The 25,759-nt window shown below is 34.8% G+C and overlaps 1 protein-coding gene across 1 annotated transcript in view; it reads left to right on the top strand.

Moving 5' to 3' along the window:
• The first annotated feature begins 478 nt into the window (after window positions 1-478).
• Window positions 479-25,759, top strand: part of LOC127626118 (heterogeneous nuclear ribonucleoprotein L-like) — a 66,069-nt gene continuing 40,788 nt past the window's right edge. The window contains exon 1 of the mRNA XM_052101685.1: window positions 479-753. Coding sequence (XP_051957645.1) covers window positions 631-753 — 123 coding nt within the window. The 5' untranslated portion in view covers window positions 479-630. The remainder of the gene's footprint in view (window positions 754-25,759) is intronic.

Raw genomic sequence — 25,759 nt, 5'->3', positions numbered from 1 at the left:
ATATAATATATATATTGTCAGTCGGGGCTGTGTAGGTGTTTCAGAGGTTTTACTTCTTCCTCAGATGTTTAAATTAGACGATTCTCTGTTAAATTCATATTAATTTAATGTGACACTGATGTGCGTAAAATTCAAGTCTAGTGCTGATGGAAAAATCTAAATGGAAGATTTATTGCTGTTTTTTTTTGTTATTTGACGTGATATTTACTTGGGTAGAGTGAGAGCGTGAGAGTTAGCAACCCTGTTATTATGATTTTATTAACAAATTATCAAGTTTTATATTACATGAGTCCTGCACCATCTGTGCAGCCTGCGTCTGTCTCCGCCAATCAGCGCCGCCGCTCGGCCGTTACTCAGCAGATTGTCCAATGAAAACCCGCCGTTGCTCAGCAGCTCGCCCAATGAAACCCCACTGTTAGTCTGCAGCTCCTCCAATGAAAACCCGCCGTTACTCCAGCGCCGTAGGGAGAGCGAAAAGGCGGAGTGTGCGTGAACGCGCAGTGAGTTTATGTTCGCGCAGAGCTGTAGCCGGATGATAGTCGAGCGCATGTGTGCGTGCGCTCACATTCAGTCATTACTCTGTCATCATCTGATTATTAAATCTGTCATTAGAGTGATTGATTGATTGACATGTCAGTGCTCGAGGAGTACGAGCGCGCGCCCAAGCGTCTGAAGCTGTGTGCGGAGGATGAGGAAGATCTGGAGGAGGAAGAGGAGGAGGATGAGGAGCGGAGCAGCAGTGCGAGGCGGAAGGTCAGAGCATCATCAATATATGTATATATATATATCATATGATCACACTGCAATATACTGACTAAAATCAGTCCTGAGGACATCAGATCTGCAGAAAAACACTCTTAACATCTCACTTACACAAAGTGCCAGTAGGCATTACATGCTTTTGTGCCATGCTCTGCCAACCTGGGAATATCAGGGATTTTTTAAATTGTGCTCTCCATGATTGGAAAAGCTAAGGAGATTAATAGAGTCTTAAAAGACATTTATAGAGTGAATAAATAAAATATTTCATATGCTAGATAAATCTCTTGTGAGTGTCTATATAATGATTTTTAAAAGTCCTTTAAGGAAACACAAACAGTTGTAAAGCTCATGGAAATCCATTGGTCCAATCATTTAATTCAATATTATATATAATATATACTATTGTGATATTTACTAGCGCAGGGGCTTTCAAACTTTTTGATGCCAAGAAAAATAAATCAAGTTAACATGATATTATAAAGACTTCTTAAATGCTTTATTCAATTATTGGCATATATTTTATAAAATGTTATCTGGAAAATATGAACTTTTTATTTTAACAATAAATATATTGTTTTTAAAGAATTTCAGAATAGTGAATTATAACCCTTATTTCTTACAAATATGAAACATTTAATAATATATGACATTAAATGCAGATATATTTTATTTTATTCAGATATATTCGTTTTTATTTCTTTTTTAAATAATCACGATTAATGGTAATAATACTGTCAAGTAATGCCAACATTTTTACCCTGTTTGAAAACCTCTGTCCCAGAGCTCAACCGATATGGGTTTCATTTTAAACGATTAAATGTGAAAAATGTTTCTTTGCTGGACATCTTCCTGTCGCCTTTGAAGGAATGCAACGTGAAGGTCGTACTAAGTAACATTTATCTTTAACAACGCTGTCTAACAACAACACCGCTACAACATGGCCGCCATCTTGATTGTTTTGGGTTGAATGGATCACATGAAAACAAATACGTAATCATTTTCAAATATCTCTGTTTCCCCTGTCCACACAGTGTGAAAATGGTGTCAAAAACGGCTTGTGAACAGAAAGCCAAAACATGGAGAAAAAAAGGCATTTCCTAGAAATCGTGTACGTGTGGACGTGACCTTGATTAGCCAATCAGGCGCAGTTAAGAGCCAATTCCAAAAATCTCATAATGGCCAAATACCAGCTAATCGTCTGTCAGCAGTATCACCATCTGACGCCACGGTCGGTGCTGGGTGTAATCAGATTACAAAGTAATTAGTTACTGTATTATAAGTAATTTGAAAGTACTCTAACACATTACAATTTAAATTCTTGTAATCAGATTACAGTTCCTGACTTTCAAATAAATGAATTACTTTTAAGTACTTAACTTGTGTTACACGTGTTTCGAAGACATTATTATTTCTACACATTGAAAACATGAATTATGCTCATGTGTACGTCTGTTTGTGTTTCTGTGGGAGCTGAAGGGACAACGACAACCAACAAGGACACATATTGAATTCAATTTCTGTTTTAGAAAGTAACTTAGAAGTAAAGTTTCTGGAAATGTTATGACTGATTCCATGAAGTACTTAGTAAAGTAATTTGATTACAATTGCAGAGTAGTTATTTGTAGTGGATTACTACTCTTGATTATCTTACCCAACACTGAGTATGGTGTTAGTACTATTTTGGTAGTTGTTTTGACCCAAACCTACTGTTTTATTGACTGTATCTCAACACCTAGTGAGTTCCCTACCTAGGCAGCATTTCTGAACATGCCTTTGATGCCCCAGAAAATGCCGTCTTGGTAAGGAAGTATCTTGTAAATACCACGACACATGTATTTGAGTACAGAGTATATTCTGCATCAGAGTATCTGACACACACACACATGAAGATGAAGCATAACAATAAGTGTGATCAAGTGTCTGATCCACTTCTCAATTAGATCTGATCACATGATGATGCATTAGTGTGTTTTATTCAGTTCTGTTTTCATGTGTCCGCTGCAGATGATGATGTCATAGGTCACACTATGACCTCTGTATTTAATGATCAGTCTGGTGGTGTAGTGTGGGAGGATTGGCATCACTATTAAGCAAAGGTGTAAAATGCTTGTCTGAATCATGTGCTTCTCACAAATGAAATATATGACACATTGCTATCAGCGTCATGTAATAATAATAGTAATTCCTTACACAGTGTTTCAGCATCGGCGCTGTTGTGCGTGCAACTCTGGACCCGTATTAACACGTGTTGGTCGAGGAATAGCTTAAAACTCAATGTCAGCCTGAGACACATCAGGGTTTATTTGTGGCCTCAAAGGACTGGTTGAAAATGTGGCAGCACCCATGCAATGACCAATAATATGACATAGATTAAGTTGTGTCTTCTGTACAGATTCCTTTCATCAGGATCCTTCTGATTAAATTAAAGTAACATCTTGGAATTTCTGAAGGCAAACAAACATCTTTCCTACATCAGAGAGCATAACAAGAGCACAGACTTTACACAGATGGGAAACTGATAGCTTGGTGCTCCATATAAATAATTATGAAAATGTGTCATATTTCCTCAATTGTATATATAGTTTATACAATGATGTATGTTATAACAGTAGGGGTGTAAATCGGACGTTTCATCATGATATGATCTTATATCGTTTCTCTTGGCCTGCGATCTGATATTTGCAGATACTTCAAAGTCTGCCGTGGTACGATTTTGATTTGATTCATTTCAGGGGCCTGCGATCAATATTCCGATAATATTTGCCTATTTTGTCTACAAAACATTTAGTTGTTGAATAGTTGAATAGAATGATGTCAGCACTGCAGATCACGACTGATGAGAGGAAGAATTACACAGATCACAGACTTTCCAAACAGCTTCAGCTGATGCACATCACAAAGTATGAGGGAATTATAATGCAAAAATACCAAATAAGTAAATACAGAAGCACTCTCAATGAGGTTATATTTAATACGTTATATCTTTAATGCATTACATCTTTAATGCAGTTATATTTAATGCATTACATCTTTAATGCGTTACATCTTTAATGCAGTTATATTTAATGCGTTACATCTTTAATGCGGTTATATTTAACGCGTTAAGTCTTTAATGCGATTATATTTAATACGTTACATCTTTAATGCGGTTATATTTAATGTGTTACATCTTTAATGCAGTTATATTTAATGCGTTACATCTTTAATGCGTTACATCTTTAATGCAGTTATATTTAATGCGTTACATCTTTAATGCGGTTATATTTAACGCGTTAAGTCTTTAATGCGGTTATATTTAATACGTTACATCTTTAATGCGGTTATATTTAATGTGTTACATCTTTAATGTGTTACATCTTTAATGCGGTTATATTTAATGCATTAAGTCTTTAATGCGGTTGTATTTAATGCGTTACATCTTTAATGTGGTTATATTTAATGTGTTACATCTTTAATGTGTTACATCTTTAATGCGGTTATATTTAATGCGTTAAGTCTTTAATGCGTTACATCTTTAATGCGGTTATATTTAATACGTTACATCTTTAATGCGGTTATATTTAATGCGTTAAGTCTTTAATGCGGTTGTATTTAATGCATTACATCTTTAATGCGGTTATATTTAATGCGTTACATCTTTAATGCGGTTATATTTAATGTGTTGCATCTTTAATGAGGTTATATTTAATACGTTACATCTTTAATACGGTTATATTTAATGCTGTTATATTTAATGCGTTACATCTTTAATGCGGTTATATTTAATGTGTTAAGTCTTTAATGCGGTTGTATTTAATGCGTTACATCTTTAATGTGGTTATATTTACTGTGTTAAATCTTTAATGTGTTACATCTTTAATGCGGTTATATTTAATGCGGTTATATTTAATGCGTTACATCTTTAATGCAGTTATATTTAATGCAGTTATATTTAATGCGTTGCATCTTTAATGCAGTTATATTTAATGCAGTTATATTTAATGCGTTGCATCTTTAATGCGGTTATATTTAATGCGTTAAGTCTTTAATGCGGTTGTATTTAATGCGTTACATCTTTAATACGGTTATATTTAATGCGGTTGTATTTAATGCGTTACATCTTTAATACGGTTATATTTCATGCGTTAAGTCTTTAATGCGGTTATATTTAAAGTATTTAATGCGGTTATATTTAATGCGTTACATCTTTAATGCATTATATCTTTAATGCGGTTATATTTAATGCGTTACATCTTTAATGCGGTTATATTTAATGCGCATTAGTATTTAATGCGTTACATCTTTAATACGGTTATATTTAATGCGGTTGTATTTAATGCGTTACATCTTTAATACGGTTATATTTCATGCGTTAAGTCTTTAATGCGGTTATATTTAATGCGTTACATCTTTAATGCAGTTATATTTAATGTGTTAAGTCATTAATGCAGTTATATTTAATGCGTTAAGTCTTTAATGCGTTAGATATTTAATGCGGTTATATTTAATGCGTTACATCTTTAATGCATTATATCTTTAATGCGGTTATATTTAATGCGTTACATCTTTAATGCGGTTATATTTAATGCAGTTATATTTAATGCGTTAAATCTTTAATGTGGTTATATTTAATGTGTTAAGTCTTTAATGCATTACATCTTTAATGCGGTTATATTTAATGCATTAAGTCTTTAATGCGGTTATATTTAATGCATTACATCTTTAATGCGGTTATATTTAATGCGTTACATCTTTAATGCGGTTATCTTTAATGCAGTTATATTTAATGCGTTAAGTCTTTAATGTGGTTATATTTAATGTGTTAAGTCTTTAATGCATTACATCTTTAATGCGGTTATATTTCATGCGTTAAGTCTTTAATGCGGTTATATTTAATGCGTTACATCTTTAATGCATTACATCTTTAATGCGGTTATATTTACATTTACATTTACATTTATTCATTTGGCAGACGCTTTTATCCAAAGCGACTTACAAAAGAGGAAGAACATCAGCGAATCATCTTAGGGAGACTGTGGTACAAAAAGTGCCATATTACAAAGTTTCATTATCATCATAATAGTATACAAAACAGATTTAAGCGCAACAAGAAATGTAAATATTTAAAAAAAAAAATGTTTTAATGACCGGTTAAGTGCTTTTGGAAAAGATGTGTTTTTAGCCGTTTTTTGAAGATAGAGAGTGAGTTAGCTTCCCGGATTGAGTTGGGAAGGTCATTCCACCACCGTGGTATGATGAAACTGAAAGTCCGGGAAAGTGTTTTGGTGCCTCTTTGTTTTGGTACGACAAGGCGACGTTCCTTATCCGACCGCAGGTTTCTGGTGGGAATGTAGCTCTGCATAAATGTTTTTAGGTATGCTGAAGCAGACCCAGTGACTGTTTTATATGCCAGCATCAGGGCCTTGAATTTAATACGTGCATGAACCGGCAGCCAGTGGAGAGAGACAAAGAGTGGTGTAACATGTGCTCTCTTAGGTTCATTAAAGACCAGACGTGCTGCTGCATTCTGGATCATTTGGAGAGGTCTAATAGCACATGCAGGAAGGCCTACAATGAGAGCGTTACAGTAGTCCAGTCTAGTTATGACAAGGGACTGAACGAGCAGTTGTGTGGCATGTACAGAGAGGAAGGGTCTTATCTTCCTGATATTGTAGAGTGTAAATCTACATGATCTTGCAGTTTTTGAAATGTGGTCTGTGAAATGTAGCTCATCATCAATGGTTACCCCTAGATTTAATGCGGTTGTATTTAATGCGGTTACATCTTTAATGCGTTTATATTTACCGTAATGCATTACATCTTTAATGCATTACATCTTTAATGCGGTTATATTTTGTAATGCGTTACATCATTAATGAGGTTATATTTAATGCGTTAAGTCTTTAATGCGGTTATATTTAATGCGTTACATCATTAATTAGGTTATATTTAATGCGTTAAGTCTTTAATGCGGTTATATTTAATGCGTTACATCATTAATGAGGTTATATTTAATGCGTTAAGTCTTTAATGCGGTTATATTTAATGCATTACGTCTTTAATGCGGTTATATTTAATGCATTACATCTTTAATGCGGTTATATTTAATGCAGTTATATTTAATGCGTTGCATCTTTAATGCGGTTATATTTAATGCATTACATCTTTAATGCGGTTATATTTAATGCGTTACATCATTAATGAGGTTATATTTAATGCGTTAAGTCTTTAATGCGGTTATATTTAATGCGTTACATCATTAATGAGGTTATATTTAATGCGTTAAGTCTTTAATGCGGTTATATTTAATGCAGTTATATTTAATGCGTTACATCTTTAATGCAGTTATATTTAATGCATTACATCTTTATTGCGGTTATATTTAATGCGTTACATCATTAATGAGGTTATATTTAATGCGTTAAGTCTTTAATGCGGTTATATTTAATGCGTTACATCATTAATGAGGTTATATTTAATGCGTTAAGTCTTTAATGCGGTTATATTTAATGCATTACGTCTTTAATGCGGTTATATTTAATGCGTTAAGTCTTTAATGTGTTAAGTCTTTAATGCGGTTATATTTAATACATTACGTCTTTATTGCGGTTATATTTAATGCATTACATCTTTATTGCGGTTATATTTAATGCGTTAAGTCTTTAATGTGTTAAGTCTTTAATGCGGTTATATTTAATACATTACGTCTTTATTGCGGTTATATTTAATGCATTACATCTTTAATGCGGTTATATTTAATGCGTTAAGTCTTTAATGTGTTAAGTCTTTAATGCGGTTATATTTAATGCATTACATCTTTATTGCGGTTATATTTAATGCGTTACATCATTAATGAGGTTATATTTAATGCGTTAAGTCTTTAATGCGGTTATATTTAATGCGTTACATCATTAATGAGGTTATATTTAATGCGTTAAGTCTTTAATGCGGTTATATTTAATGCATTACGTCTTTAATGCGGTTATATTTAATGCGTTAAGTCTTTAATGTGTTAAGTCTTTAATGCGGTTATATTTAATGCATTACGTCTTTAATGCGGTTATATTTAATGCGTTAAGTCTTTAATGTGTTAAGTCTTTAATGCGTTAAGTCTTTAATGCAGTTATATTTAATGTGTTACATCTTTAATGCAGTTATATTTAATGCGGTTATATTTAATGCGTTAAGTCTTTAATGCGGTTGTATTTAATGCATTACATCTTTAATGCTGTTATATTTAATACGTTTCATCTTTAATGCGGTTATATTTAATGCGTTGCATCTTTAATGTGTTATATCTTTAATGCGGTTATATTTAATGTGTTACATCTTTAATGCAGTTATATTTAATGCAGTTATATTTAATGCGTTAAGTCTTTAATGCGGTTGTATTTAATGCGTTGCATCTTTAATACGGTTATATTTAATGCGTTAAGTCATTAATGCGGTTGTATTTAATGCGGTTACATCTTTAATGCGGTTATATTTAATGTGTTGCATATTTAATGCATTACATCTTTAATGCGGTTATATTTAATGCGTTAAATCATTAATGAGGTTATATTTAATGCGTTAAGTCTTTAATGCGGTTATATTTAATGCGTTACATCTTTAATGCAGTTATATTGAATGCGTTACATCTTTAATGCGGTTATATTTAATGCGTTACATCTTTAATGCATTATATATTTAATGCGGTTATATTTAATGCGTTACATCTTTAATGCATTATATCTTTAATGCGGTTGTATTTAATGCGTTACATCTTTAATGCGGTTATATTTAATGCGTTAAGTCTTTAATGCAGTTGTATTTAATGCGTTACATCTTTAATGCGGTTATATTTAATGCAGTTATATTTAATGCGTTAAGTCTTTAATGTGGTTATATTTAATGTGTTAAGTCTTTAATGCATTACATCTTTAATGCGGTTATATTTAATGCATTAAGTCTTTAATGCGGTTATATTTAATGCGTTACATCTTTAATGCATTACATCTTTAATGCGGTTATATTTACATTTACATTTACATTTATACATTTGGCAGACGCTTTTATCCAAAGCGACTTACAAAAGAGGAGGAACATCAGCGAATCATCTTAGGGAGACAGTGGTACAAAAAGTGCCATATTACAAAGTTTCATTATCATCATAATAGTATACAAAACAGATTTAAGTGCAACAAGAAATGTAAATATTTAAAAAAAAAAATGTTTTAATGACCGGTTAAGTGCTTTTGGAAAAGATGTGTTTTTAGCCGTTTTTTGAAGATAGAGAGTGAGTTAGCTTCCCGGATTGAGTTGGGAAGGTCATTCCACCACCGTGGTATGATGAAACTGAAAGTCCGGGAAAGTGTTTTGGTGCCTCTTTGTTTTGGTACGACAAGGCGACGTTCCTTAGCCGACCGCAGGCTTCTGGTGGGAACGTAGCTCTGCATAAATGTTTTTAGGTATGCTGAAGCAGACCCAGTGACTGTTTTATATGCCAGCATCAGGGCCTTGAATTTAATACGTGCATGAACCGGCAGCCAGTGGAGAGAGACGAGGAGGGGTGTAACATGTGCTCTCTTAGGTTCATTAAAGACCAGACGTGCTGCTGCATTCTGGATCATTTGGAGAGGTCTAATAGCACATGCAGGAAGGCCTGCAATGAGAGCGTTACAGTAGTCCAGTCTAGTTATGACAAGGGACTGAACGAGCAGTTGTGTGGCATGTACAGAGAGGAAGGGTCTTATCTTCCTGATATTGTAGAGTGTAAATCTACATGATCTTGCAGTCTTTGAAATGTGGTCTGTGAAATGTAGCTCATCATCAATGGTTACCCCTAGATTTAATGTGATTGGTCTGTGAAATGTAGCTCATCATCAATGGTTACCCCTAGATTTAATGCGGTTGTATTTAATGCGGTTACATCTTTAATGCGTTTATATTTAATGCATTACATCTTTAATGCGGTTATATTTAATGCGTTACATCATTAATGAGGTTATATTTAATGCGTTAAGTCGTTAATGCGGTTATATTTAATGCGTTACATCATTAATGAGGTTATATTTAAAGCGTTAAGTCTTTAAATGGGTTATATTAAATGCATTACATCTTTAATGCGGTTATATTTAATGTGTTAAGTCTTTAATGTGTTAATCTTTAATGCGTTAAGTCTTTAATGCGGTTATATTTAATGTGTTACATTTTTAATGTGGTTATATTTAATGCGGTTATATTTAATACGTTACATCTTTAATGCGGTTATATTTAATGCGTTAAGTCTTTAATGCGGTTGTATTTAATGCGTTACATCTTTAATGCGGTTATATTTAATACGTTACATCTTTAATGCGGTTATATTTAATGCGTTGCATATTTAATGTGTTATATCTTTAATGCGGTTATATTTAATGCATTACATCTTTAATGCAGTTATATTTAATGCAGTTATATTTAATGCGTTAAGTCTTTAATGCGGTTGTATTTAATGCGTTGCATCTTTAATACGGTTATATTTAATGCGGTTATATTTAATGCGTTACATCTTTAATGCGTTAAATCTTTAATGCGGTTATATTTAATGTGTTACATCTTTAATGCGTTACATCTTTAATGCGTTAAATCTTTAATGCGGTTATATTTAATGTGTTACATCTTTAATGCGTTGCATCTTTAATACGGTTATATTTAATGCGGTTATATTTAATGCGTTACATCTTTAATGCGTTAAATCTTTAATGCGGTTATATTTAATGTGTTACATCTTTAATGTGTTACATCTTTAATGCAGTTATATTTAATGCGTTAAGTCTTTAATGCAGTTGTATTTAATGCGGTTACATCTTTAATGCATTTATATTTAATGTGTTACATATTTAATGCATTACATCTTTAATGCGGTTATATTTAATGCGTTACATCATTAATGAGGTTATATTTAATGCGTTAAGTCTTTAATGCGGTTATATTTAATGCGTTACATCATTAATGAGGTTATATTTAATGCGTTAAGTCTTTAATGCAGTTATATTTAATGCATTAAATCTTTAATGCAGTTATATTTAATGCGTTAAGTCTTTAATGCGGTTATATTTAATGCATTACATCTTTAATGCGGTTATATTTAATGCGTTAAATCTTTAATGCAGTTATATTTAATGCGGTTATATTTAATGCGTTAAGTCTTTAATGCGGTTATATTTAATGCGTTACATCTTTAATGCATTACATCTTTAATGCGGTTATATTTACATTTACATTTATACATTTGGCAGACGCTTTTATCCAAAGCGACTTACAAAAGAGGAGGAACATCAGCGAATCATCTTAGGGAGACAGTGGTACAAAAAGTGCCATATTACAAAGTTTCACTATCATCAGAATAGTATACAAAACAGATTTAAGTGCAACAAGAAATGTAAATATTTAAAAAAAAAAAAATGTTTTAATGACCGGTTAAGTGCTTTTGGAAAAGATGTGTTTTTAGCCGTTTTTTGAAGATAGAGAGTGAGTCAGCTTCCCGGATTGAGTTGGGAAGGTCATTCCACCACCGTGGTATGATGAAACTGAAAGTCCGGGAAAGTGTTTTGGTGCCTCTTTGTTTTGGTACGACAAGGCGACGTTCCTTATCCGACCGCAGGCTTCTGGTGGGAATGTAGCTCTGCATAAATGTTTTTAGGTATGCTGAAGCAGACCCAGTGACTGTTTTATATGCCAGCATCAGGGCCTTGAATTTAATACGTGCATGAACCGGCAGCCAGTGGAGAGAGACGAAGAGTGGTGTAACATGTGCTCTCTTAGGTTCATTAAAGACCAGACGTGCTGCTGCATTCTGGATCATTTGGAGAGGTCTAATAGCACATGCAGGAAGGCCTACAATGAGAGCGTTACAGTAGTCCAGTCTAGTTATGACAAGGGACTGAACGAGCAGTTGTGTGGCATGTACAGAGAGGAAGGGTCTTATCTTCCTGATATTGTAGAGTGTAAATCTACATGATCTTGCAGTTTTTGAAATGTGGTCTGTGAAATGTAGCTCATCATCAATGGTTACCCCTAGATTTAATGCGGTTGTATTTAATGCGGTTACATCTTTAATGCGTTTATATTTACCGTAATGCATTACATCTTTAATGCATTACATCTTTAATGCGGTTATATTTTTAATGCGTTACATCATTAATGAGGTTATATTTAATGCGTTAAGTCTTTAATGCGGTTATATTTAATGCGTTACATCATTAATGAGGTTATATTTAATGCGTTAAGTCTTTAATGCGGTTATATTTAATGCGTTACATCATTAATGAGGTTATATTTAATGCGTTAAGTCTTTAATGCGGTTATATTTAATGCATTACGTCTTTAATGCGGTTATATTTAATGCATTACATCTTTAATGCGGTTATATTTAATGCAGTTATATTTAATGCGTTGCATCTTTAATGCGGTTATATTTAATGCATTACATCTTTAATGCGGTTATATTTAATGCGTTACATCATTAATGAGGTTATATTTAATGCGTTAAGTCTTTAATGTGTTAAGTCTTTAATGCGTTAAGTCTTTAATGCAGTTATATTTAATGTGTTACATCTTTAATGCAGTTATATTTAATGCGGTTATATTTAATGCGTTAAGTCTTTAATGCGGTTGTATTTAATGCATTACATCTTTAATGCTGTTATATTTAATACGTTTCATCTTTAATGCGGTTATATTTAATGCGTTGCATCTTTAATGTGTTATATCTTTAATGCGGTTATATTTAATGCGTTACATCTTTAATGCAGTTATATTTAATGCAGTTATATTTAATGCGTTAAGTCTTTAATGCGGTTGTATTTAATGCGTTGCATCTTTAATACGGTTATATTTAATGCGTTAAGTCATTAATGCGGTTGTATTTAATGCGTTAAGTCTTTAATGCGGTTATATTTAATGCGTTACATCTTTAATGCAGTTATATTGAATGCGTTACATCTTTAATGCGGTTATATTTAATGCGTTACATCTTTAATGCGGTTATATTTAATGTGTTGCATATTTAATGCATTACATCTTTAATGCGGTTATATTTAATGCGTTAAATCATTAATGAGGTTATATTTAATGCGTTAAGTCTTTAATGCGGTTATATTTAATGCGTTACATCTTTAATGCAGTTATATTGAATGCGTTACATCTTTAATGCGGTTATATTTAATGCGTTACATCTTTAATGCATTATATATTTAATGCGGTTATATTTAATGCGTTACATCTTTAATGCATTATATCTTTAATGCGGTTGTATTTAATGCGTTACATCTTTAATGAGGTTATATTTAATGTGTTAAGTCTTTAATGCAGTTGTATTTAATGCGTTACATCTTTAATGCGGTTATATTTAATGCAGTTATATTTAATGCGTTAAGTCTTTAATGTGGTTATATTTAATGTGTTAAGTCTTTAATGCATTACATCTTTAATGCGGTTATATTTAATGCATTAAGTCTTTAATGCGGTTATATTTAATGCGTTACATCTTTAATGCATTACATCTTTAATGCGGTTATATTTACATTTACATTTATACATTTGGCAGACGCTTTTATCCAAAGCGACTTACAAAAGAGGAAGAACATCAGCGAATCATCTTAGGGAGACAGTGGTACAAAAAGTGCCATATTACAAAGTTTCATTATCATCATAATAGTATACAAAACAGATTTAAGTGCAACAAGAAATGTAAATATTTAAAAAAAAAAATGTTTTAATGACCGGTTAAGTGCTTTTGGAAAAGATGTGTTTTTAGCCGTTTTTGAAGATAGAGAGTGAGTTAGCTTCCCGGATTGAGTTGGGAAGGTCATTCCACCACCGTGGTATGATGAAACTGAAAGTCCGGGAAAGTGTTTTGGTGCCTCTTTGTTTTGGTACGACAAGGCGACGTTCCTTAGCCGACCGCAGGCTTCTGGTGGGAACGTAGCTCTGCATAAATGTTTTTAGGTATGCTGAAGCAGATCCAGTGACTGTTTTATATGCCAGCATCAGGGCCTTGAATTTAATACGTGCATGAACCGGCAGCCAGTGGAGAGAGACGAGGAGGGGTGTAACGTGCTCTCTTAGGTTCATTAAAGACCAGACGTGCTGCTGCATTCTGGATCATTTGGAGAGGTCTAATAGCACATGCAGGAAGGCCTGCAATGAGAGCGTTACAGTAGTCCAGTCTAGATATGACAAGGGACTGAACGAGCAGTTGTGTGGCATGTACAGAGAGGAAGGATCTTATCTTCCTGATATTGTCGAGTGTAAATCTACATGATCTTGCAGTCTTTGAAATGTGGTCTGTGAAATGTAGCTCATCATCAATGGTTACCCCTAGATTTAATGTGATTGGTCTGTGAAATGTAGCTCACCATCAATGGTTACCCCTAGATTTAATGCGGTTGTATTTAATGCGGTTACATCTTTAATGCGTTTATATTTAATGCATTACATCTTTAATGCATTACATCTTTAATGCGGTTATATTTAATGCGTTACATCATTAATGAGGTTATATTTAATGCGTTAAGTCGTTAATGCGGTTATATTTAATGCGTTACATCATTAATGAGGTTATATTTAAAGCGTTAAGTCTTTAAATGGGTTATATTAAATGCATTACATCTTTAATGCGGTTATATTTAATGTGTTAAGTCTTTAATGTGTTAATCTTTAATGCGTTAAGTCTTTAATGCGGTTATATTTAATGTGTTACATTTTTAATGTGTTACATCTTTAATGTGGTTATATTTAATGCGGTTATATTTAATACGTTACATCTTTAATGCGGTTATATTTAATGCGTTAAGTCTTTAATGCGGTTGTATTTAATGCGTTACATCTTTAATGCGGTTATATTTAATACGTTACATCTTTAATGCGGTTATATTTAATGCGTTGCATATTTAATGTGTTATATCTTTAATGCGGTTATATTTAATGCAGTTATATTTAATGCGTTAAGTCTTTAATGCGGTTGTATTTAATGCGTTGCATCTTTAATACGGTTATATTTAATGCGGTTATATTTAATGCGTTACATCTTTAATGCGTTAAATCTTTAATGCGGTTATATTTAATGTGTTACATATTTAATGCGTTACATCTTTAATGCGTTAAATCTTTAATGCGGTTATATTTAATGTGTTACATCTTTAATGCGTTGCATCTTTAATACGGTTATATTTAATGCGGTTATATTTAATGCGTTACATCTTTAATGCGTTAAATCTTTAATGCGGTTATATTTAATGTGTTACATCTTTAATGTGTTACATCTTTAATGCAGTTATATTTAATGCGTTAAGTCTTTAATGCAGTTGTATTTAATGCGGTTACATCTTTAATGCGTTTATATTTAATGTGTTACATATTTAATGCATTACATCTTTAATGCGGTTATATTTAATGCGTTACATCATTAATGAGGTTATATTTAATGCGTTAAGTCTTTAATGCGGTTATATTTAATGCGTTACATCATTAATGAGGTTATATTTAATGCGTTAAGTCTTTAATGCAGTTATATTTAATGCATTAAATCTTTAATGCAGTTATATTTAATGCGTTAAGTCTTTAATGCGGTTATATTTAATGCATTACATCTTTAATGTGGTTATATTTAATGCGTTAAATCTTTAATGCAGTTATATTTAATGCGGTTATATTTAATGCATTAAATCTTTAATGCAGTTATATTTAATGCGGTTATATTTAATGCGTTAAGTCTTTAATGCGGTTATATTTAATGCGTTAAGTCTTTAATGTGGTTATATTAAATGCGTTAAGTCTTTAATGCGGTTATATTTAATGCGATAAGTCTTTAATGCGGTTATATTAATACATTACATCTTTAATGTGGTTATAGTTAATGCGGTTATATTTAATGTGTTACATTTTTAATGCATTACATCTTTAATGCAGTTATATTTAATGCGTTACATCTTTAATGCGGTTATATTTAATGCGTTACATATTTAATGCATTACATCTTTAATGAGGTTATATTTAATGCGTTACATCATTAATGAGGTTATATTTAATGCGTTAAGTCTTTAATGCGGTTATATTTAATGCGTTACATCATTAATGAGGTTATATTTAATGCGTTAAGTCTTTAATGCGGTTATATTTAATTCATTACATCTTTAATGCGTTTATATTTAATGCGTTAAGTCTTTAATGCGTTAAGTCTTTAATGCGGTTGTATTTAATGCATTACATCTTTATTGCGGTTATATTTAATGCGTTAAGTCTTTAATGCGGTTGTATTTAATGCGTTACATCTTTAATATGGTTATATTTAATGTGTTACATTTTTAATGTGTTACATCTTTAATGCGGTTATATTTAATGCGTTAAGTCTTTAATGCGGTTGTATTTAATGTGTTACATCTTTAATGCAGTTATATTTAATACGTTACATCTTTAATGTGGTTTTATTTAATGCATTACATGTTTAATGCGGTTATATTTAATGCATTACATCTTTAATGCAGTTATATTTAATGCGTTACATCTTTAATGCGGTTATATTTAATGCAGTTATATTTAATGCGTTGCATCTTTAATGCGGTTATATTTAATGTGTTAAGTCTTTAATGCGGTTGTATTTAATGCGTTACATCTTTAATACGGTTATATATAATGCGGTTATATTTAATGCGTTACATCTTTAATGCGGTTATATTTAATGCGTTACATCTTTAATGTGTTACATCTTTAATAAAGTTTAGAGTTTTGCAGTTTAATAAGCACATTAAGACATACACAGAACTGCTTATTCAGAGGTGTGAAGCTCACGTTAAACAGACAATCTGAAAGTGTTTCATCCGCTCAAATAAAAGCTGGATTTAACTCGACACGTCAAACTGAAGAAATTGCGACAGATTTTATTTTACAATTAAATATAACTGCATTAAATATAACCGCATTAAAGATATAACACATTAAAGATGTAACGAATTAAATATAACCGCATTAAAGACTTAACGCATTAAATATAACCACATTAAAGATGTAACACATTAAATATAACTGCATTAAAGACTTAACGCATGAAATATAACCGCATTAAATATAACCGCATTAAAGATATAAATACAGTTATATTTCATGCGTTAAGTCTTTAATGCGTTACATCTTTAATGCATTACATCTTTAATGCGGTTATATTTAATGCGGTTTTATTTCATGCGTTAAGTCTTTAATGCAGTTATATTTAATGTGTTACATCTTTAATGTGGTTATATTTAATGCGTTAAGTCTTTAATGCGGTTATATTTAATGTGGTTATATTTAATTCGTTACATCTTTAATGCGGTTATATTTAATGCATTAAATCTTTAATACGGTTATATTTAATGCGTTAAATCTTTTATGCAGTTATATTTAATGCGTTACATCTTTAATGCGGTTTTATTTAATGCGGTTATATTTAATGCGTTAAGTCTTTAATGCGGTTATATTTAATACATTACATCTTTAATGTGGTTATATTTAATGCGTTAAGTCTTTAATGCGGTTATATTTAATGCATTACATCTTTAATGCAGTTATATTTAATGCGGTTATATTTAATGCATTACATCTTTAATGCGGTTATATTTAATGCGTTAAATCTTTAATGCAGTTATATTTAATGCAGTTATATTTAATGCGGTTATATTTAATGCGTAAAGTCTTTAATGCGGTTATATTTAATGCATTAAATCTTTAATGCAGTTATATTTAATGCGGTTATATTTAATGCGTTATGTCTTTAATGCGGTTATATTTAATGCGTTACATCTTTAATGCTGTTATATTTAATGCATTAAATCTTTAATACGGTTATATTTAATGCGTTAAATCTTTAATGCAGTTATATTTAATACGGTTATATTTAATGCGTTAAGTCTTTAATGCGGTTATATTTAATGCGTTAAATTTTTAATGCGGTTGTATTTAATTGTAAAATAAAATCTGTCGCAATTTCTTCAGTTTGACGCGTCGAGTTAAATCCAGCTTTTATTTGAGCGGATGAAACACTTTCAGATTGTCTGTTTAATGTGAGCTTCACACCTCTGAATAAGCAGTTCTGTGTATGTCTTAATGTGCTTATTAAACTGCAAAACTCTAAACTTATAAATATATAGTCTGTAAAGATCATGTGAACACCTTCGACATTTTTCCTTTATTAGTGTACGGTCATAAATGGTGACCGTATAAACCGATCGGCACATGCAGCGCCCATCACTATATGGCTGGTGTGGTGACATCAAATACAACATATTGACCTGACGACTGTTGTATTTACAGACATGTTAATAGAAATGTGTCTCTGTGTGTTACATGTTTTCACAGTCAGGATGCTTCAATGGCAGATTTTTGATTTGAGACTGAAATGACAGACCATAATGTGTTTAGCCTGGTGTGAATTGTTCCACTTGGAGGAAATGTTCCCATTCAATGGCAATAATGATTTGCATTTTAAATTGTCGCTTAAAAGTTGCTTATTAATCTCTTACTGTATCTGAGCCATGATTTTACATGTAACCACACACACACACACACACACACACACACACACACACACACACACACACACACACACACACACACACACACACACACACACACACATACACACACACACACACACACACACACACACACTCACACACACACACACACACACACACACACACACACACACACACACACACACACACACACACACACACACTCACACACATACACACACACACACACACACACACACTCACACACATACATACACACTCATACACACACTCACACTCATACACACACACACACTCATACACACACTCATACACACACACACACACACACACTACAAACACACACACACACTCATACACACACACTCATACACACACTCACACACACACTCATACACACACACACACACACACACACACACACACACAGACACACACAGTCACACACACACACACTCACACACACACACACACACACATACACACACACACACTCACAGACACACACACACACACACTCACACACACACACACAGACACACACAGTCACACACACACACACACACACACACTCACACACACACACACAGTCACACACACACACTCACACACTCACACAGACACACACAGTCACACACATACACACTCACACACACACACACACACACACACACACACTCACCCTCACACACATGTTGTGTTTCCATGTTTTATGGGGACTTTCCATAGACATAATGGTTTTTATACTGTACAAACTTTATATTCTATCCCCTAAACCCAACCCTACCCCTAAACCTAAACCTCACAGAAAACGTTCTACATTTTTACATTTTAAAAAACATAATTTAGTATGATTTATAAGCTGTTTTCCTCATGGGGACCGACAAAATGTCCCCACAAGGTCAAACATTTCGGGTTTTACTATCCTTATGGGGACATTTGGTCCCCACAAAGTGATAAATACACGCTCACACACACACACACACACACACACACACACACACACACACACACACACACACACACACACACACACACACACACACACACACACACACACACAAACACACTCACACACACACATACACACTCACCCTCACACACATGTTGTGTTTCCATGTTTTATGGGGACTTTCCATAGACATAATGGTTTTTATACTGTACAAACTTTATATTCTATCCCCTAAACCTAACCCTACCCCTAAACCTAACCCTCACAGAAAACTTTCTGCATTTTTACATTTTCAAAAAACATAATTTAGTATGATTTATAAGCTGTTTTCCTCATGGGGACCGACAAAATGTCCCCACAAGGTCAAAAATTTCGGGTTTTACTATCCTTATGGGGACATTTGGTCCCCACAAAGTGATAAATACACGCTCACACACACACACACACACACACACACTCACCCTCACACACACACACACACACTCACCCTCACACACACACACACACACACATACACTCACCCTCACACACACACACACTCACCCTCACACACACACACACACACTCACACACACACACACACACACACACAAACACCCTCACACACACACACATACACACTCACACACACACACACACACACACTGTATATGACATCTGTGTACATGCAGTCATACGTGTGGTGTTGCAGGTATTTATTATGTTCTGTGGGGATTTTATTGATATCTCCAGACTCTTTGGGGAGTTGCTCATATCTCAGGCGGTTTGTGCCGCTGTAACCTTTTACTGCCAGAGATATGCGGCCGTGACAATGACATCAAACGCGCTGGTGTGGGCGGCGGCTGCATTAACTGCCACAGCGTGCCAGACATTTTAATGACTCGTGGGTGAGAATGATACAAGAGATCGTTCTAGAGTCAGTTTGCATCCATAATCTGCCCACATTTAATGTGTATGCAAACGGCGCATGGCTGTCTCTCTCTCTGCAGTCTCGTCCTGTCGTGTGCTCTCAGAGGGGCTGATGGGAAACTGGCTCAGGTCTGAAACCACGATGAGTTATTGAAAATAAGTTTGTCCGAGATTATAAAAATTAGAACAAAACTAAAATGGTTTCACTGTTTGTTTGTTTTTACTTATTAATAATAAAAGATTATCCCAAAATACTTATGCCAACAATTCAGCTGGAAGTGCTCAGATGGAAGGAATATTCCTTATTACGGTCCGGAGACATGTGTGTAACATCACTGTTGTCTTCACAGATAGTGTCAATAACGTGCACGGTTTCTGTGATGGACTGTTTGAAATGGTTCAGAATAAAGACAGTTCACAATCTGATGGGACCATTTCTGTTAATTAATCTCAGCATCATTAATGACTCGTGGATTATTCATGAGTTGATGACCTCATCTCACTCATGCAGAGGTGGCTTTGGCAGGGCTCCAGACTAACTTTTCCACTGGTTGCACTGGTGCTACCAACTTTCTCAGTTGGTCGCACCAGCATATGATTTGGTCGCACCTTTTTTTTTTCTGCTACATGCCATGGGATTAATCAATGCATGCTAATGAACAGTGGTCTTAATCTGCATACCCTAGTTTTGCACTGATGTAAAAAGACTGACAGTGACACAAGACCTCATGTTAGCAAAATGTTTTAATCTTTTAACTATCAAATCAAAAAAACTATTATAAAAACATTTATGTTTTTTAATGTTTGATGAAAAGCTGAAAAGACGTAGGAAGGAGCTCTGTGTTCCGTGAGACACACCGGTCCCTACAGGTTTGATGTTTTTTGCTTTCATTGTGCAGTTTAATATACTCAATCTTAAATTGCGTAGACCCTGTAACAAATTTAGAATGACCTGCAATGGATGGGCCACACTGTTTACAGTACAAACAATGCATGGCATTAGCCTCGTATGGCAACCACGGGTACTGTCTAAGCCATTGCTGCTGGAAGTTGTGCCTTTTCCTTTTCCTTTGCTCACTCGGTTCCTCCCTGTCCGCACCTGTGCTGTCGTCATCAGTTGTGTCTGTGTGCTGGCTCGTTGGCTGGTCCTTTCCACCAGCATCCTTGACTTCCACACTTTGTTTTTTAAAGTATTCAGCAATTGACCTTTTCATTTTAATTCGTGAATTCGGAATTGGCGCGTTTCACCATCAGTGTGCAATGCGCGTGACGTGTGCGTTGTTTATAAATAAACTGCACGTTCCTTGCGGAAGAACACTGTAGCCGGAGCTACTTCTCTCCGTTAACGTCTATGGCGAGTCACGCAGGCACTGGGCAACATCGCAGCCAAGCCGAGCCCGGGATAAAATAGTCAGAATATAAACACTTATTATAGGCGTACCGTAGTGATTCAGGATAAGTCAAAAACACGATTTGGAAAACGGATTCATGATGTACTCGTTCATTTTGAACATAAGTTACGGACTGCAGCAGCTGCTGGTGATACAACGGGGTTCTGTTGCGCGAGCGTCCACTCGCACAAATGCGGCCACATAACATTTGAACTCGCACATTCTCAAAAAATGGTCGCAGTCTGGAACCCTGCTTTGGGATGTTCAGTGTCTGGATGCAATAAAGCGTTTAAAAGTCACCCGAACGATTCATTTAGTCAATTTCTATAATCAAATCACTGACTGATCGCATTTAAAATGCAGCTGCAGCATTTCAAAAGCAACAATAATTCACTTGAGATGTTTCTGCTCATTCCTGAGAACATTCTGGGCTATTTTTACCATCATCATCATCATCATCATCATCATCATCACGAGACGCCGCGCATACGATCAGAGCTTTGTTTGTCTGCTCCGAGCTTAAATAATCTGTTCGTTTAATTCAAATCAGATGGCTAATGTATAATCGTTTAAACATGAATATTCAAACATGTGGCCATCTGTTACATGATTGGGCCACTTTATTTAACTTAAGTAGCGTGAGTATAATTTTAGAAGCTAAATCTGACTAAACTTCCCCTTTAATGAGATTTTGGGAACGTCCTTATTTAGAAAGCAAATGTCAATGACACGTCCCCATTTAGAGGATTCAGTCGAGTAAACGTTTGTTTGCACAATGATTTTAGTTTCTGATCAGAGTTTTAATCCTTTAAGCTCTGAAGGTGTTTTTAAAGAGTTCCTGTTTCATTCCCAAAATTAAAGTCTGGAGTTTGGTATCATTTGGAAGAAAACTGTGAAAACACATTTTAATAATATAGATTCTGATTCTCAGACTCGTTTTGTGTATCTCTGGGTGTAAGTAAGGGTTTGGCTCTGTAGAGCTTCTACACTACGACACATGTCCAGTGCTGGTCAAGACTGCAGTTATTAATGCGATTGCCCCGTCTGAGATTAATGGGTTCATTCAGATGGCACAGAATGGTTTTGAAGAATCGGCATTGGGGCTGTGGCATCACGTTTGTTTGATAGATATTGAAATTTCGACCTTAATTGCCAATTTTGGAAAACATTTTTCCTTATATTAAAATAATGCATTTCAGGAAGCAATTGCAGTCTGATTGATAAAAGGGTTGTTTTGTTTTTCTTTATTCATCCATTTCGGTTCTGTTCTCTCTCTGGAACTGGTTTTGCACTCCAATCTCCATTCTGCACCAATCACCAGAACAAATTAAATAAATAAATACAATTATTAATGTCTGTAAAGATCAAATTGAGAGAAATTCAGCCTGAATATCAAGTGTGGAGAAGATACAGTAATTTAATCATTCTCTCTCTCTCTCTCTCTCTCTCTCTCTGTCACTCTCTCTCTCTCGCTCTCTTGCTCTCTCTATCTATCTGTCTGTCTGTCTGTCTGTCTGTCTATGTATCTATCTGTCTGTCTGTCTGTCTATCTATCTATCTATCTATCTGTCTGTCTGTCTGTCTATTGATCTGTCTGTCTGTCTGTCTATCTGTCTGTCTGTCTATTGATCTGTCTGTCTGTCTGTCTATCTGTCTGTCTATTGATCTGTCTGTCTATCTGTCTGTCTGTCTATTGATCTATCTGTCTGTCTGTCTATCTGTCTGTCTGTCTGTCTATCTATCTATCTATCTATCTAGCGAGTGTGTTTGGAGCTTGTGAGTGAATTTATACTTTTTCTATTTTCTTTTCTTTCTTGCTTGATTTATTGTAAGTGTTGGTATTTTTGTTTGGTCGGGCCGCATGCTACCGTTTCTTCTTTTGTGGACAGCATGACGGCCCCTCGTGTGCAGGGTTTGAGTAAACTCACGCGCGCCATGGGGTGAAAGTGGCGTCCGCGGTGAGCGTTGAGGATTGTTGTCTAGCTGTAGGAGAGGTTGTGGGGCATGAACATGTCAGCCTCCAGAATCAACAGTGCCACTGTCATTGTAATTTGCTCTGTGGAAAAAGCAAATGAGCTAGTTGAGACTTTCCATGCCATCCAGAAAAGTGTCTAATGTTCCACCTTTCATAAGTGACGAAACTTTAGAGTTTTGTCCCGATATGGTAAATTGGTGTCCCCTATCAAAATTGTACATCTCCTCTGTTAAACATGTGGTTTCTTTTAGGAGGTTCGTCTACATGATCTTAAAAGATGATGAGGATCACGATCTGTCACAAGTCGACACTTTTGATTATGTTATTTATGCTACAACGGACAAGATGAAATGTTCCAACTGTGGGGAGGTGGGTCATTTCATTCGTGCGTGTCCTGGTAAAAATAAGGTCAACAGCTCTGCAGCTGATGACATTGCTGATGATATTAGCGAGCCGGTTGAGGCTGGACAGGTGCAAGACTGGACCGGTTCTGTGTTTTTAAGCATCACTGTAATATAAACGATGTGTAATTACCCCTCTGAGCTTCTCTGAGCACAGTATGGGCCAGTGTTCTGTGTTTTTAAACTCTGTGAAACAAGAAGTGCATACTGGCAGCTAAACACTTCTTTGTTAAGTGACATGTATTTAAAAATACTTTAAAATTGTTCTGGGATCTTTTAAATCCTTACGACAGTGGTGGGATTTTGGGAAAGCCCAAATAAAGCAATTTTGCTTACAGTATACTCGAAAGGTCTCTAAAGAGACAACTCTTAGTATGAGCACCTTGGAGACGGACATTTTAAAACTGGTATCAGCTGGTGCCCGGCTTAGATTCTCTGTTAGACAGAAGAACACAGTTGGCTGTTTAACGGGGTATTAAAGCCCAGGGGCTCTGGTCAGGCCGAGGTATGGATCAGATGGAGGCTTCATCCAGGTTCTTTGTCAGCTTGGAGAAGAAGAATGGTCAGAGCCATCCATGCTCTGCTTTCTGAATCTGGAGATTATTAACAGACCCTGCGGACATTCGTAAGAGAGCAGTTGTTTTCTATGAGAGCTTGTACACAAATAAACTTGGGGCAGGATACAGGGGTGACAGTGAATTCTTCAATGACTTACCCCAGGTACCGGAGGAGCCCAATGCTAAGATCTCTGGTGCTTTGAGCATGGGGAACTGAGGCCCTCCAAGAAAAGGTGCCGGGCATTGACGGTCTGCCAGATGACTTTTATAAGTCTTTCTGGCTAGAATTGAGTGAAGACCTGCTTGAGGTGTTGAATGAAAGCTTGGCTGAAGGCCAGCTGCCCTTGAGCTGCCCCAGAGCAGTGTTAACCCTCCTGCCCAAGAAAGGCGACCTCACAGGCATCAAGTGTTGGCGGCCCGTTTCAGTCACGTTTGTAGTGACTATAAACTGCTCTCTAAAACCCTGGCTAACAGGCTAGCAGGAGTGATGGACTGTGCATCCATCCTGACCAGACCTACTGTGTTCCTGGTAGGTCAATATTTGACAATATTTCATTGGTTCGTGGTGTTTTAGAAGTCTCCAAGATGCTAAATGTAGATTGTGGTTAAATCTCATTAGATCAGGAGAAAGCTTTTGACCGTGTTGAGCATGGGAGAGTTTTAGAGGCCCTTGGGTTTTGTAAAAATGTTATTAATCATATTAAAGTTCTTTATAGTGGCGTTGAGAGTATTTTAAAGGTGAACTGTGGTATATGTGCTCCTTTTAAAGCTCTCCGAGGTGTTAGGCCGGGGTGCTCTTCAAGGTATACACAAATAATCTTATACTGTCAGCTTATGCAGATGACGTTATAGTCATGATCTGTAGGCAAAGTGACATACAGGTTTTGTCAAGATTACTTAAAATGTTTAAAGGTTTATCTTCTGCAGGTGTTAACTGGAATAAATGTGGGTAACCAGGTGGGGAACCAGAACTTCCCGAATGTTTAGTTTGGGGAAAATCAGGTTTTAAATACTTAGGAGTGTATCTGGGTGATGATTTGAAAGTACCAAAAAATTGGGAAGGAGTCATCGAAAAAGTTAAAGGTCGTCTGGACAGATGGAAATGTTTAACCCATTTAAAGCATAAAGCTTAATTGCTTCCTCTTTATGGCACAGGCTTGCATGTGTTCACCCTCCCTCACATCTGTCCGGGATATTTTAGTGGATTTGTTCTGGGATAAACTACATTGGGTCCCACAGAATGTGCTCTTCTTGCCTAAAGAGGGGGGTGGGCATAGCTTAATACATCTTCAGAGTAGA

This window comes from Xyrauchen texanus, chromosome 32 (genome assembly GCF_025860055.1).
Source record: "Xyrauchen texanus isolate HMW12.3.18 chromosome 32, RBS_HiC_50CHRs, whole genome shotgun sequence".
Classification (NCBI taxonomy): Eukaryota; Metazoa; Chordata; class Actinopteri; order Cypriniformes; family Catostomidae; genus Xyrauchen; species Xyrauchen texanus.
Note: the sequence above shows the minus strand (reverse complement) of the source record. Positions and strands in the feature narration are given on the sequence as shown.